The sequence below is a fragment of the Corapipo altera genome, unplaced genomic scaffold, assembly GCF_003945725.1.
Source record: "Corapipo altera isolate COAL_440 unplaced genomic scaffold, ASM394572v1 77b, whole genome shotgun sequence".
Lineage (NCBI taxonomy): Eukaryota > Metazoa > Chordata > Aves > Passeriformes > Pipridae > Corapipo > Corapipo altera.
This window is the reverse complement of record NW_020884933.1, coordinates 2,097,776-2,112,139: the sequence shown is the minus strand read 5'-3', so window position 1 is coordinate 2,112,139 and position 14,364 is coordinate 2,097,776. Positions and strand designations below refer to the sequence as shown.

Sequence of the window (14,364 nt, the reverse complement as noted above, 5' to 3'; positions counted from 1 at the left end):
GTTTGGGGTGAAAAGGGAGAGTTTGGGAGTGGAAATAGGGAATTTAGGAGTGGAAAGGGGGACTTTGGGAGCAGAAAGGGGGAGTTTAGGAGTGGAATTGGGAGAGCTGGGAGTAGAAATGGGGAATTTGGGAGTGGAATGGGAGAATTTGGGAGTGAAAAGGGATGGTGGAAAACCATCCCACCTCCATCCTGCAGTTAGCACAGAGATGTGTTTTAAAGACCAGGAGAAAGGGGGGATGGCCATGGGCAGAGGAAATTCAGGCAGAAACCAGCCATGGGCACCTGGAATTTCTGGTGCATTTGAGGGAAGAAAAGTTAGTCCAAGCTGAAGGAACAATTCCTTTAACCAAACCACCCTTAAGGCTTCCAGTAAAACAGCTCTGTTGCCTCATGCAAATACATTTCCTTGCTTTAACACACGAGGAAACATTCTCCTGCCAAGTCACAGGTTCCAAAGCATTTTGGCATCTCCAGAAAACAAACAACCTTCGGATTGCTTTTATTGGGCGGGGGGCAAAGCCCAGTTTGCAGCGTGACACACACACACAGCCTGAGAGCTGCAAACCAAAGCTGCTGTTTGGGGCTGGGCTGGACTGGCTGGGTTTTGAACCTGTGGATGGTTCTGCAGAGGGGGGTGAAGGGAAAACAGCACTTGGGAACGTGGGTGTCTGATAAACCGAAATCAGATGTGGTTTGTGTGCTGCAAAATGACTCGGTGGGTCAGGTTATTTTTTAAAAAAATCAGAAAATCCTTATTTTTTGAGCGACCTGGGCTAGTGGAAGACGTCCCTGCCCATGGCAGGGGGGTGGAATCAAATGAGCTTTAAGGTCCCTTCCAACCCAAACCAGTCTGTGATTCTCTGATTTTTTTGACTCTCACTGAGTAACCCTGAGGGTCCTTCCCTTCCATTACTTTTCCCTTGGGATTCTCTGCCTCTGCAAGTCAGAGTTGCCCACAGAGAGCCAGGTTAGAGGTGCTTTGTTTTATTCTCTGCTCTGCAAAACACGTAGCAAGTGCCATTTGGGATTCAGCTCTCAACAAAGGGCATTTGGGTTCTGAGCAGGGTAGGGAGCAAAGAAGGGTTCTGGGTGCCTGGCAGTTCAGAGCCCTGCCTTAGTTTTCCATAGGGAAAATTCCCAGCTCGTGTGCACGGGGGCTTTCATAGAAGGTTCTGGATCAATTCTTCATCAGTCACCTTGAAAAGCATTTTTCCCCCGTAGGGTAGCTGTAAAACAACAAAACACAAGAAAAGCTGTGATCTGCTGTTGCCTCTCTGTGCAATATTTTTGCAGGTGATTTCACGGGTGTTTCTGTTTTTATGCCAAACTTGGTATTTTAAATGGGTCTGTTATTTTAGGGAGTCCTGAGAATAGAAAGGTGGAAAAACCTGGCTCAGGGGGGAACTTCTGGAGTCAACCTCCTGCTGAGATTAAGCTCTACCTCAAATCAGATATCTGGGAACAAAAGGCACAATTAACAAATATTGGTTTTTGTTCTCACTTTTAGAGGTTTTTCACAGAATGTTGATTGTTTATTTGCAAAGGGTTTAGGGGAGATGTACTTTTTTTCTTCCCATTATTTAGACTTAGACCCCTTTTGGCTCTCAGTGGATCATAATGAGAATATGAAATCCCACCAACAAATTTTTGAACCATTATTTCAATATTTTCTTTTAACGAAGAACTTTCCACTGATACAAATTTCCACAGAATAGAGGTTTTTAAAAGACTTTCTCAGGTGTTTTCTACATGAGCTCCTCTCTAAAGAGTATTAACATTCTGAGACAGACCCACTGTACTTATATTTTACCAGAAGACAGAGACTCTTACATATAAGTTGGTGATCCTGAATCTTCCAAGGATAGCATAGATTTTCCTGCACAGTAAGACAGAAAAGAATGATATTGTTCCAACACAGTGAACAATAATCACTTCTATGGAACACTGGAAAAGGTGATAAGCAATGAGATTTCACTGAAACAAGCAGGAAGAGTGATAACAGGTTTACTACATGTAAGCAAAAATTATAATCAACCCCTACAATAAATTTATGAACTTTATATAGGATTTAATCCAACTCTTTTAAAATTTATGGCTTAAAATTTCTTGGTGAGGAGCAAAGGCAGTAGTTTGGCAGCAGAACACAGGTCCTGGACTGTGGATTGTAATTCCTGGACTGCAAATCTCTCCCGTGGAGGTGTTTTAATTGCTAAGATACGAGTTCTCTGCTTAAAATTTGGTTTTATTCTCTTCTAACCAGGGAGATGACACAGTGCCAGATCCAGAAAACACCCACCTACATTTGCCAGAGTCCATCTTGCATTCCTGCACTTTTCCTGGACTTGAGGTTTCCCCCACTGTTTCCTCTTTTACAGGACTTGGACCAGCCTGAGCCGTCGCTGCCTCTGGGCTTCCAGTGGTGCTTCTTTCTCCTCCTTTAAAACAAAAACACATGGATGCACTGGAGGGAACACTGGAGGGAACATGTCCAGCATGCCAGACACTGGATTAGGGTCCTTATTTCCCAGTTTCATTCTTGTGAAAAATGTATTTCCTCTCCCTGCTGTCATCACTGAAGGTTTTCCACCCCTAAATTTATCTCTACAGACATAATATGTTCTAGAATGAGATAATGCATGTATTTTTTAAAAAATAAGTCATTAGAAGGGATTTTTGGGCCTGTCTCTGTCAGTTTTGCACTAAATGAGCTGGATTTGGCCCCAGAACCTGCTCAGGCCACACAGGTCCCTGCTCTTTATACCTCAGGATTTCCGAGCACTCGAGGTGCCATAAATCTTCTACACACAAAAACCCGACCTCGCTTTCAGCAGGGCTTCAGCATTTCCATTTCCTTCATTTGCTTTTTGGTTAAACATGTTTAAAAAAAAACAAAACCAAAAAACCAAACAACTTCTGGAGGACTTTGCTTGCTTGCAATTCCAGCTGAGCTTTCGGGCTGCACCGGCCACAGAACGGCCACGTGTCCCCAGAGGTGGAAACATTCCACGGGTCAGACTCCAACTCCTGGAAATCACAAGCCAAAGGCCTTGCAAAACAACCCCTGCAGCCCAAAAGGTGTTGCCTGGCCAACTTACCTGCCTTCTTTTGAAGTTTTATTTTGACCAGGGCGAGAACAGTGACAGCGATGCAAATCAGCAAAGCAAGAGCTGGGAGCACAGCTGGGAGCAGATGGGATTCACCTGATGAGCTGGAAAGATGAATCACCAGAATTAAACAGAATTTTGGTTCTCCTATGTAGGCTGTTGTTTTTACCCCAGAGAGTATAAGGGAGCTATAAACTCTGACTGAATGAAAGAACAGTCAACAAAGTCGAGGTGAAATCATTTGCTCTGGAGTTTGTCTTAGGAGGAAGTAATTTCTACATCTGCCTCTGCTCTGTTGTGTGGGGTTTGTGCTGAATTAGCCCCTCCAAAAGGAAAACAAGCTCTTTTCATGATACAGATTCACAAGTAAGGTCTGTACATCCTTTTTGTGAGTTATTACAGACCCTGAAGCTGTTGGAAGGTGTCTATGAACCATCTCCTTGAAAAAATGATATACATGCTATCAGAGCTCCCCAGGCAGAGAGGGCTTTGCCAGGAACGGCTGAAAATCTGAGCCTTTGTACAAGATTTGCATGACTTGTGATTACTAACATCCTCTCCCCTTCTCTTTCTGGCTGGGTGGGTGGGAGATATGGCTTGGAGGAGGGAGGGGATGGTGTTTCTCATGCTGGGGGTCAGTGGGGCAGATGTGAATCCAGGGTGCACATCTCAGTATTGGGCTGGATTTGTGGATTTGTCCAGTTCAGTTATGGCTGATCCTGGAATATCTGGTGCATCTGCACCAGCCACACAGATCCTTTCCCCCAAGTGCTGGATGGTGGACAGGGCTGGAGAGAGAAGTGTTGGAGCTGCTCACAGCCATCCTGCCTAACAGGAAGCACAGGAGGTAAATCCACTGGGAAACCACTTGAGCCACAGGGCTTGGTGTGAAGAACTACCATGAAATAATTACTGGCCAAAATACCCAAGCCTTCTGATTAACCTTATCCAAAGATAACTCCTGATGCAACCCTGAGCACCCAACACTGCCCGGGTTTCTGGCTGCTGCAGGGGCTTGGACAAGGTGTGCAGTCAAGTGTGCAGCAGGTACAGATTCACCAGGTTATTGCTCAAGCCTGATGTTTCCCAAGGTCCTGTCTCTGTACTGAGCAAAGCAAAACAGACAGGAGCACATCTGTTGACTCTGGCATCTGGGCCACGGGAGTGGGCAGCACCAGAAGGTTTGGAGACAAGTTCAACGAGATGTGTGCATGGACATGAGGTAACCTTGCCTTCTGCTTCTCTGACTCTTCTACAAGTGTTTTCAACTTGCAACCTGTGCACAAACTCCGTAGGGCCCTGGGAATTGGGGCAGGGAGGTTGTAAACCACCAAGTCTGTGCCAACGAGACACGTGGCTGTGGAATTACCTCTCGTGATAGCTTTCACCTGGGGAGGTTCCAGAGGTGCCAGGGGTGGCAGTGGGCAGCAGGGTCCTGGTTGTCCTGGTGACAATGCCCACTGTGGTGCTCTTGGTGACAGTGCCCATCGTGGTGCTCTTGGTGACAGTGCCCACTGTGGTGCTCTTGGTGACAGTGCCCATTGTGGTGCTCTTGGTGACAGTGCCCATTGTGGTGCTCTTGGTGACAGTGCCCATCGTGTACACCCAGCCTGTGATGCTCCTCTGTGTGGGTGTGCTGGAGGCAACCGGGCTTGATGAAGTGGACTTGACAGGAGTGGTTGTCTCCGGGTCTTGTGAAGAGCAGAGTTCTACAGAGAACATTATTTTAAGGCTTTAATATCTGTCTTCTTGCAGAGGAAACGTGTTAGAGTTGCCAAATATTTATTCACCTTGCGTGAAAAAAACTACCAGACCCAAGCATTTTCTGTTTTCCTTTGACTCTTAAAGAGAGCAGCTTGGGACCACTTGAACCTTAACACTTGGCAAATATCCCCACTTTAACCCCACTATTTCTGTCTCTGCCAGAGGAGCAGTTCCATGGATCTGTGTATTTACATGCTGTAGTTTCTCAAACTGCAAACTTCAGCTTATCTTCAGAGCCAAGCATGTGTCTCTGCCTTGCACTGCCTGGATCAGGACGTCATATGCATCATAAATAATCAATAATATAATTCAAACCAATTAAATTCCTTCTGAAAGCTCAGCTCACATCCCTGAAACCCTTTACCATCAGCTCAGTTGCTTGCTGATAACTAAGGCAAAATGCAGAGCTGATGTTTCTCACAGTGTTGTTATCACGGAATGGTTTGGGGTTGGGAGGGACCGTAAAGATCATCCTGTTGTGTTCCAGGCCCTCCCACCACCTACCCCTGTGGATGTGCAGCTTCACAGAGGACGTGTGCTCCGTGTGCCCACTGGCAGCCCTGCACCAGTACCATCCTGAGTCCTCCTCTCTCAGCTGGCTCATCACCACTGTGAACGTCCCGTGCTCGGGGTCGCTGCTGGTTGTTTGTACTCTCCCTCTGTAGGACTCGTGCACAAACCCGGCGGTGTCCAGGAGCAGAGAGCAGCTCCCTTCCTCCCACCTGCACAAATACTTCCTCTCGTAGCTCCCCTTGGGGTCATAGTGGCACTGGAAGGACAGGGAGCCTCCGACTGTGCCGCTGAGAAATTTGGGTCTCCTGGGAAGAGCGGAGGCTGCAGGTTGGAGGGGACAGAATTAGTGTTTAACGCTCCTCACCTGGCACTGTGAGGAACCTGTGCAGCCCCCTGTGCCCTGTCCTACCTGTGGTCACCTGCAGAGCCACCTCCTGTGGGCTGTCCAAACCATTCAGCCCTTCCACCCCACACCTGTACAGCCCTGAGTCTTCCTTTATTAAGTCATTTATCAAGACTTTGAAAGCTCCAGAGCTCCCCCGGGGGGTGATGAAGATGCGCCCGTGGTATCTCCTTCCCACGTAGCCATCGGAGTCGGCTAGGAGAGTGCAGCTGGTTCTTCCCACTTTGCACCAGAACCTCCTCCCACCACTTCGGGTGTCCCCAGAGGGGCACAGGACTGTGACAGAGCCATGGAGCTTCCCTTGGACGACCTGGATCGGCCTCGACACGCCGGCATCTGCAGGGAGAGAGCAGGACAGGGACTGTCCAGCACGCAGCCAGGTAGGGGAGAATTCCCTTTTGCATTTATGAACAGCTGATTTGTCCAAATCTCTGTGCTTTTACACCTCATTACTGTAAATATGTGATTAATAGCATGGGGTACAAAAAGCTGATACACCTGCTGTGAGTGGATGCTCCAGCACCCGAACCCAAACCGCTCCTGGGAGCTGAGCAGGTGGTGGAAGAGAACCTCCCCTGTCCCCACCCACCTGCCAAAACCTACCTGCCGAAACCGTCAGGTTCAGGCTGACGTAGAGGCCCCCCCTGGTGGGGCCGATGCCACATCGGTACCTCCCGGTGTCGCTGCCCTTCAGCCCTGTCATTGTCACCGTGAAGGTGCCGTTCTGGGGGATGTCCCGCAGGAACAGCCGCCCCTCGTACTCCCGGGAGGTGGGGTCGGTCGAGGAGACGATGGTGTAGCAAGCTCCGTTCTCCGCTATTTTGCACCAAAATTTCCGGTCGTGTTTGTTGGCGGGTGTGATGGAGTAGAAGCACTGGTGGGTGACGGACCCCCCGACCTCACCTGTCAAAAACCTGGGTCCGTACAGGCTGCCCAAAACCGGCTCTTTTAGGGAGAGAAGGAAAGAGAAACTGTTGGTTACTCAGAGACAACCAGATCCCAAGTGGAAAACCCAGTTCCTTGGAGTCAGAGATGTGATTCTGAGTGTCACCAGTGGGACACCTGGCTCAGAGAGTCCACAGTTTATTTTGGATGGGCTACATTACCCATCTATGCCATGGCACAAATGGAGAGACCCTTCATGCCCCTTACAGGATGCTCCAGACCCCCCCCAGCCCTGGAGTTAAAGGTCAAGGGCAGCAGTTAATGGCAAACACCTAAGAATAACCTTTGGCATTTGCAAACTCTGCCTGATCTGGTAACTTCCTTTTCCCCGTGGATGCTGCAGCGAGAGCAAAGGAGAGCTGGGAGGAGAATCCTGGCCACGCTTTGCTGACTCTCTGCAGATTTCTAGTGGGCAGGGAGGGTGGTTTGACTGGTTTCCATATAGCAGGTGGAGGTGTCTAGTGTCCAAGTGAGGATTTAGCCAGAAGTACACAGCCTGTATCCCCAGTTCCAGCTTTACCTGTTCTTATCAGCATAGCTGGCTGGAGACCTGGTTTCTTGGTGACTCACCTTGCAGCAAAGCTGCTAAGAGAAAGAGAACCACCATGTCCAGCCTTCCTGAGTGTCCACTCAGCAAACTCCAACAATCTCACGCTGGGGATGGGATTTTGCTGATTTCTGTGTTATCAAACAGAAGAGAGAGATGGTGGCTGGGATCTGCTGAGGTAAACCACTGCATTGCTCTGACAGGCACTCGGAGCGGAGCAGGCTCCCAGCTTTATTTATTTATTCCCCAAAATAAGGGAATTTCAAAAGGAAGAAGCAGTGGTAATAGTGCTCTGCAGACCTCACACTCCTGCATTAAATCCTCTGCTGGGTGGTAGGATGGTAACTAAAGGCATTGCTGGCAATGAAGGGACAGTGGCAGCCGACCTTCTCCCTTCTCCCTTCTCTCTTCTCCCTTCTCCCTTCTCCCTTCTCTCTTCTCCCTTCTCCCGTTCTCTTTTTTTTTCAGCTCAAGAATCAACTGGAAAAGCTGCAGATCTCAGGAATGCCAACATACTCAAATGTCTCCTATCATCCCCCAATTATCTTCCTTTTCTTATTTTTATTCCCTGCAGTTTATACAGATTTTTGCTACCCATTTCCAGATATGAACACAGGTAGTATTTGGGTGTCTCTGTTTAAGACAGGGATTGCTTCCTTGTTTGAGTTAAAAACTTTTGGTGAGTGCAATGTTTTGCCTAAGACTCTTTGTTTAGGATTTGCCTCATCTCCAGCGCAGCTGGAACCTGGGTAAGTGCAAATCATCCTTGTTCAGGCACTGGAATCTCTTCAGAGCACTCAGGAAATATGAACAAGGAAATTCAAAGCCACAATGAGCTTTATTCCTGCTCACCACGGTGCTGAGCTGTGTCCTGGGCTGGACACCCCCAGGAGCCCAGTGCTTGTCCCCTCCACCCCCTGTGCTGCAGAGGAGCGGGAGGTGGGCTCAGCTTTGCACCAGGGTCATGGTTTAGCTAAACCCAGGCACAACCAGTCACTTGCTGTGCCTTGAACACCCTGTGCTGGGGACATCATGCTTGCAAACATCCACCTCTCCCTCCCCTTCGCTGGTGGGAAGTGAGGGATAGGGCTGGAGAAATGTTCTCTTCCCCTTTCAGCACAGGCTGGAGGGGGGTGTCCAGCTGGCCCAGGATCCACTTTGGGCAGTTCCCCTCTGGGTTTTCCCCATTTATGAGGCAGCTCTGCAGGGGAGAGGGGGTTGTGTGTCTGTGCAACCACATCTGCCTGCCCAGCCCAGCCTCCTGTGCCCAGCAAAGAGCCAGGAGGACGTTCCAGCCCCCCCAGCTCTGGGCAGTGGGTTCAGCAGAGCCTCAGGAGTTCCCTCGTTGCAGCCACTGGACTTGAAAAATGGGGATTTTCACTCAGTGCCATAATTCCCACCGATCTGGAGGGCTTAGAGCAATAAGGAGATGAAAAGAATGAGCTGAACGTCCTTGTTTACATCAAGGAAAATATTATCCCTGTGTTTGTTTAATCTTTTCTGATGTACAGCACTGCAGCTGAGCCAGTGCACTCCCTCTTTTCCTCATTTTTGGGATTAGTATCAGCAGGACAGAGCTGTCAGCTACATTTTAATTTCATTTAATCTTAGGCTTCAGGCAAGGAGGTGTTCCAGCAAATAAGCCTTAAGGATATAAAAAGAAAGTGAAAAAAAAAGAGCAATATAAATCCCAGAAGTAAACCATATATGATTGTGTTTTTTTTCTCCTGTCCTCATTTCAGTTTCATGTTGTGAAAATATTTATGTGATCAATTTTCTGCACCTGTCTGATTAAACCATTATTCTGCCCCCATCCATAACTGGGCTGCTTAACTGGGCAGAGTCTCTCTGCGTGTGGACTTGAATAAGTATTTACCTTGTCCACATACTTTTTCATGGCCAAAAAGAGACAGTAATTTAATTTATAGCTTCAAAAAGAAAAAAAGAAATGAAGGCAAACTACCCTGAAAGAAGAAAAATCGTTATAAACCTCTACTACCTTTATTGCTATGGAAATAATTACTTTAAATTTCAGATCTGTTACACGCCAAAGGTGAAATCCCTCAAAGTGTCTCATATAATCACTGTACATTGTTCTCCAAACAATAGTATTTTAAGGGCAAATTGAGGCTCACCTACCTTAGATTGTGGTGCTTCTGGTGCTGGAAATCTTCTCCTGCTCTGCTTCCAACTTGAATTTAGTTTAATAAAGTGGTTTTTGCAGCTTGGAGCTCAGTTAGTCTTCGCTCACCTCTTGATGTTTAATTCTTTTTTTCATATATTGATGTCCAGAGTTTAAAATGGGTGCACCAAAAAATTTTCTCAAACCTGGGTGTGCATTGCTGAGCAAACTGGGGATGGTCAAAATGCTTGGAGGGATAGCAGAGAGGCCACCAATATACTGAGGATGGAACCCCAAAATGGTCATTTTTAGCCATAATGACGTGGGTGACATCATGGAAGGGGGAAAAAGAAAAGATGAAGAGGTCAGGAGCAGAAAGTGCAAGAGTCTGAGAGGAGTTCCCCTGCTCTACAGACGAAATACTTCAACATAAAACACCTGTCTCTAAATATTTGTAGTAAAATGTTGTATATTTTGAGCCACTTCCAGGCAGAACTTCACATCAAGGAAGAATTTTGTTTGTGTTTCCTCAGACTGCTGTGGTTTGAATGGACCCAAGTGCTTCATGTAGCTCATGCCTGTCTTTTGATGCTGTGTTTTTGATGAATCCAGGACAAAAAGGTTGCTTCTGCTTCAACCCCTCTTATAAAACAGTCCCTGCAACAAAAATGAAGTGGGTGGTGATGCTGTGCTGCTACAAGTGCTGCTTAACCAACTCCTACATTTTAAGTCTGGTTTTTCTCTTCCCTGTTGTTCATCACAGAGCATGTCCAGATGCTTCTCCCACAAGGGCATCATCACCATCACCAGCCAAGCTCTGGGAACCATTTGCAGGTGTGTAAAATTAACTTTTAAGCTCCTGCTTTAGAGTTGGGTTGTTTGTCTCTCTGGTTTTTTGCCTTGCCAGTCCCTGCCTGATTTCTCTCTGAATTTAATCTTGCTGCATTCTAACCATTGTATATTTAAACTCTGCCAGTTGGTGGGTTTTGTTGCCACAGGAAAGGCACCATCATCCAGCACCAAACCCAGAGCTCTGCACGGGTACCACCAAAACCCAGGTATGTTTGTGACAATTACAGTTTATTTTGGGGTAATGGCCACGCCCATGGACTCACAGGGCCTTAAGATGGATCTAAAAGAGGTTTATTCTTGCACACACACAGTTCCTCTTTTGCACTAAGCAAATAATCTTAATTGAGAGAGGTGCAGGCCTGCTGATATCCTCAAAGCTATGGAGGCACTTCACAGTTGTGTTGTTGAGAGGGACTTTGGTCTGCTTTTCCTTCAGATAAAAATGTTTTATTGCAAACAGGAATCTACCTGTGTCACTTCTGAGAATGCCCTGGGCTGGTTCCAGCACTCTGTGTGTCTCCAGGATTTTCACTGCGTGAGAAGTGTGTGAGGTTCAGAGGGAGATTGGTGGAAACCACTTTGTTCTGCCCTAGTTCTGCTGAAGGGTACAAAGTTCTGCTCTTCCCCTCTTGGGTGCAGACAGGCTTTGAAGGCCAGACTGTTTTCTGTGTAAAAAAAATCATTGAAGCACTTTGGAGTGTCCCTGCCTGAAGATAAATCTCTGTTGAGTAGTTTTGCCTTCTTTATCATAATATGATTACTTATATTGCAGCAATTGTATTTTGTACCAAACCTGTGCCATAAACTCCCCAATATTGGCTGGGCTTCAGCCCAACTAATCTATCTGAGGACATTTATTACCACACCAGAAGCAAAGCCATTGCCCTTGTATTAGCAATAAAACTAGCCTGTATTAGCAATAAAATGGAATATAATAAAGTGGGAACCCCTTAAGACTACTCAGTGTTATTTTATAGAATCATAGCATCATATAGTCAGGAAATGGTTTGGGTTGGAAGGGACCTTAAAGCTCATGTCATTCCAACCCCCTGCCATGGGCAGGGACACCTCCCACTAGACCAGGTTGCTCCAAGCCCTGTCCAACCTGGCCTTGGACACGTCCTGGGTTGCTCTGAAGAGATATTTTGGGTGGAGACAGATTGGCTCTGACAGAGATGATTTTCAGGGGTAGTAACAGGCAGCTTGACCTGTGACACCGTGTGCTGCTTCCTCACCTGTCCAGGGTGGGAACACTCACCTTGCTCTGCACAAGGTCCCCAAGGTGTCCTCAGCTTTTGAGCAGGGACATCTGAGCCCACCCCCCCTCCTTTAAACAAAATAAGAAAACAAATCCAGCAGGGGCAACAACACTGGAAGCAATGAGGGGATCTCTCAGCATCATTTCCAAGGCAGCTGGGAGCAGGGATGGCAGCACATGGAAAGGACCCTCCTGAGGGAGTACCACTGCCTTGCACCTTCTGCTGCTAAAGGAGAGTTAACTATTACAGAATTTATTCTTCTGGGCTAAGCTCATTAAGGGAATTTCCTTCCTATAACAGCCACGTGCTGGTGGGTGAATATTCTCCGTGTGAGCAGCGTGGCAGCAGCAGGGATCACACCAGAGCTCCAGGCCCATGGGTTTCCCCACTGAGCAGTTGTGGAGGTTGCTGTCAGCCCCTCAGCACAGCCTCTCTGCAGTCAGAGGTGTAATTAATAAATGGGAACAACCCCTGCCTGCTCCAGGGTGCCCGCAGGAGTAAATGATTAAACTCCAGCGAGGGCAAATCTGTTCCTGCTGCACATAAATCCCTGTGCAAAGAACAACAGTGCCCCTTTCTGTCACTGCCTGGACTTCAAAGTTAAAGGGTGTTTGGAAACAAAGAGATCTCAGGGAAGCAGAGTGTCCTCACCCCCCTGCCCTGCCAACCTGAGCCTGAACCCAGGGGTTTTAAGAGCAGGAATGAGGAATGTTGGATCTAGTTTTGTTTTTAAGATGTTATCAGGTAAATTTGCATCGCTGGTAAATAAAGCAAAACAAACCCAAACCAAGAAGCCCTGGTTGTTTTAACAGAGCAGGAGCTGGCAGGAAAAGGCTGGAATGCCTTTGGTGGGGCTTGTCTTTGCTGTCTGGGTTTCTGTACCTGCAGGTTCTTGGTTCTCCAGTGCCAAGGGAGGCACAGGTGGGAGCAGCAGTGATGAGGTTTGGGGGTAGAGCTTCCTTTTTACTTTTAAAGAAGGTAATGGAGAGAAACACAGAGTATATTGTGTCAATCCTGCACTAGGTTGTTCTGGGAAGGGACAGGTGTCCCCCTGATGGGAGCAGAGCTCGGAGTCACCTCCTGCACAGGCACATTTTAACGAGATGGGACAGCTCTGCACGTCAGCAAACCCTTGGCTGAGGGAAGGGCACCAATTTCCATGGAATGTTGTTCCTAATTTTGAGTCTGCCACACTGATTTTTAATTTTTTTTTTTCATTTCAAAGGACCAGGATTTGCCTTGGTTGGTTGTTGTAAGATGAGAGATGCCCTGGTGATGCTCGGGGCTGATGAGCTGGGCTAAGGAATGATTTCTCCTGGAGACTGTGGCCCAGTACAGATGATGTTCTTCTTTGAGACTGCCAGAATTTAACAAACCACTTCTCCTGAATTTGATCTTTGTAATGAAAGATGTGCACCAGGATGCTTTTAGTTGGGATAGTAGGTCTTGACAGGCTCATGTAGACATGGAAATGATATGTCTGAGCCAGTGTGGGACTGATAGTTAAGAAGCAGATGAATATTCTGTGCAAAATGCAAAGCTGAGTGTTTTCTTTAGGTCTTTTTAAACATCGTTGTGCCACATAAACACAGTCTGTATAATCTGCATTAAGGCATTGAGGGTACAGTTGTCAGCTCTTTCGAGTCTTGTTGCTTCTGCATGTTGTGATCTCCCTTCATGGCTGTTTTTTTTTGGCTGGGGTCTGCCTTCCAAGCAAATTATGTCCAGAATTAAGCAGTATGGAATCTGCTTTCAGATATTCCCAGATGAGAAGAGCCCAGGAACTTGGCTGCACTGTGACAGGACAGGGGGGATGTTTTCAGTCTGGATATTGGGCAGAAATTGTTCCCTGTGAGGGTGGGGAGGCCCTGGCACAGGTTGCCCAGAGAAGCTGTGGCTGCCCCATCCCTGGAAGTGTTCAAGACGAGGTTGGATAAACTTGGAGCAACCTGGGCTAGTGGAAGGTGTCCCTGCCCATGGCAGGGGGTGGGATGGGATGATCTTTAAGGTCCCTTCCAACTCAAACCATTCCATGATTACATGATGATGATAAACAAAGTGCCTTTGTTCCTAACAGGCAGTTTAATTTCCAAACTGATTGCAGGCTTTCTTCAGAGAGAGGGGCTGACCCGTGGAGGCAATTGCACTAAACAATTTACTGATGTTAATTAACTGCTTGCAGCATTAACTCCATTCAATGGTTTTCATCGCTGACCTTGCAGCACCATCACCTTTCCAAGACAGCCTGTGAATACTAAACAGGCTCATGTTGACAAAACCCAGAGCCAGGCTCCTAATTCCTCTCCAAACAGGCATCACTGGAGCTTTGGCTTTCCATGGAAAGAAGGGGAGGGCCTCTTAGTGCAAAACTGCACCATTTCACAGCCCCCCCACATAAGAGGTGTGCACAAGGGGAGGAAGAGTACTGACCCACATAAAGGATCCAAGGAATGCAAGAAAATTATGCCTGATTAGCTACACTTCAGGAAAGCAGGGACATGCTTGTTTGTAGCTGAGCAATTAACTAAATTAGTTTGGGGCTGACCAGCCTAATGCAAATCTGCACCTCAGGGAGGGGACTAGGAGAAAAGGTCTGACCAAAAACCCATCAGGTTCCTCAGCAAACACCGAGTTGCACATACATTGGCTCCAACGGGAAGGAGGAGCCTGGCAGGTCATTAAATCCCCCAGCCTGAGCCCAGTGATCACAAACGGGGTGCTCACATCCCCTCTGCACTGTCCCCCTCCTCCACAGCTGCCTCTTTGTGCCTGAGGCTGAAGCAGGAGGCAGAAAAGAGCAGTTTGGTCGCAGGAATCCACTTCCAGGTGCCCCAAAAAGCCCCGTGGAGCTGA

The 14,364-nt window shown here is 47.5% G+C and overlaps 1 protein-coding gene across 1 annotated transcript; it reads right to left on the bottom strand.

The window, feature by feature from the left end:
- Positions 1 to 817: 817 nt before the first annotated feature.
- On the bottom strand, positions 818 to 7,173 carry LOC113954821 (polymeric immunoglobulin receptor-like). The gene is made up of 9 exons (XM_027659637.1): positions 6,893 to 7,173; positions 6,390 to 6,731; positions 5,793 to 6,200; positions 5,375 to 5,704; positions 4,476 to 4,815; positions 3,098 to 3,210; positions 2,299 to 2,437; positions 1,833 to 1,878; positions 818 to 1,228 (listed from the first exon to the last, which is right to left on the bottom strand). Exons 1-9 carry the CDS (start codon positions 6,894 to 6,896, stop codon positions 1,163 to 1,165), a joined length of 1,788 nt encoding a protein of 595 aa, XP_027515438.1. The 5' UTR covers positions 6,897 to 7,173; the 3' UTR covers positions 818 to 1,162.
- Between the last annotated feature and the right edge of the window lie 7,191 nt (positions 7,174 to 14,364).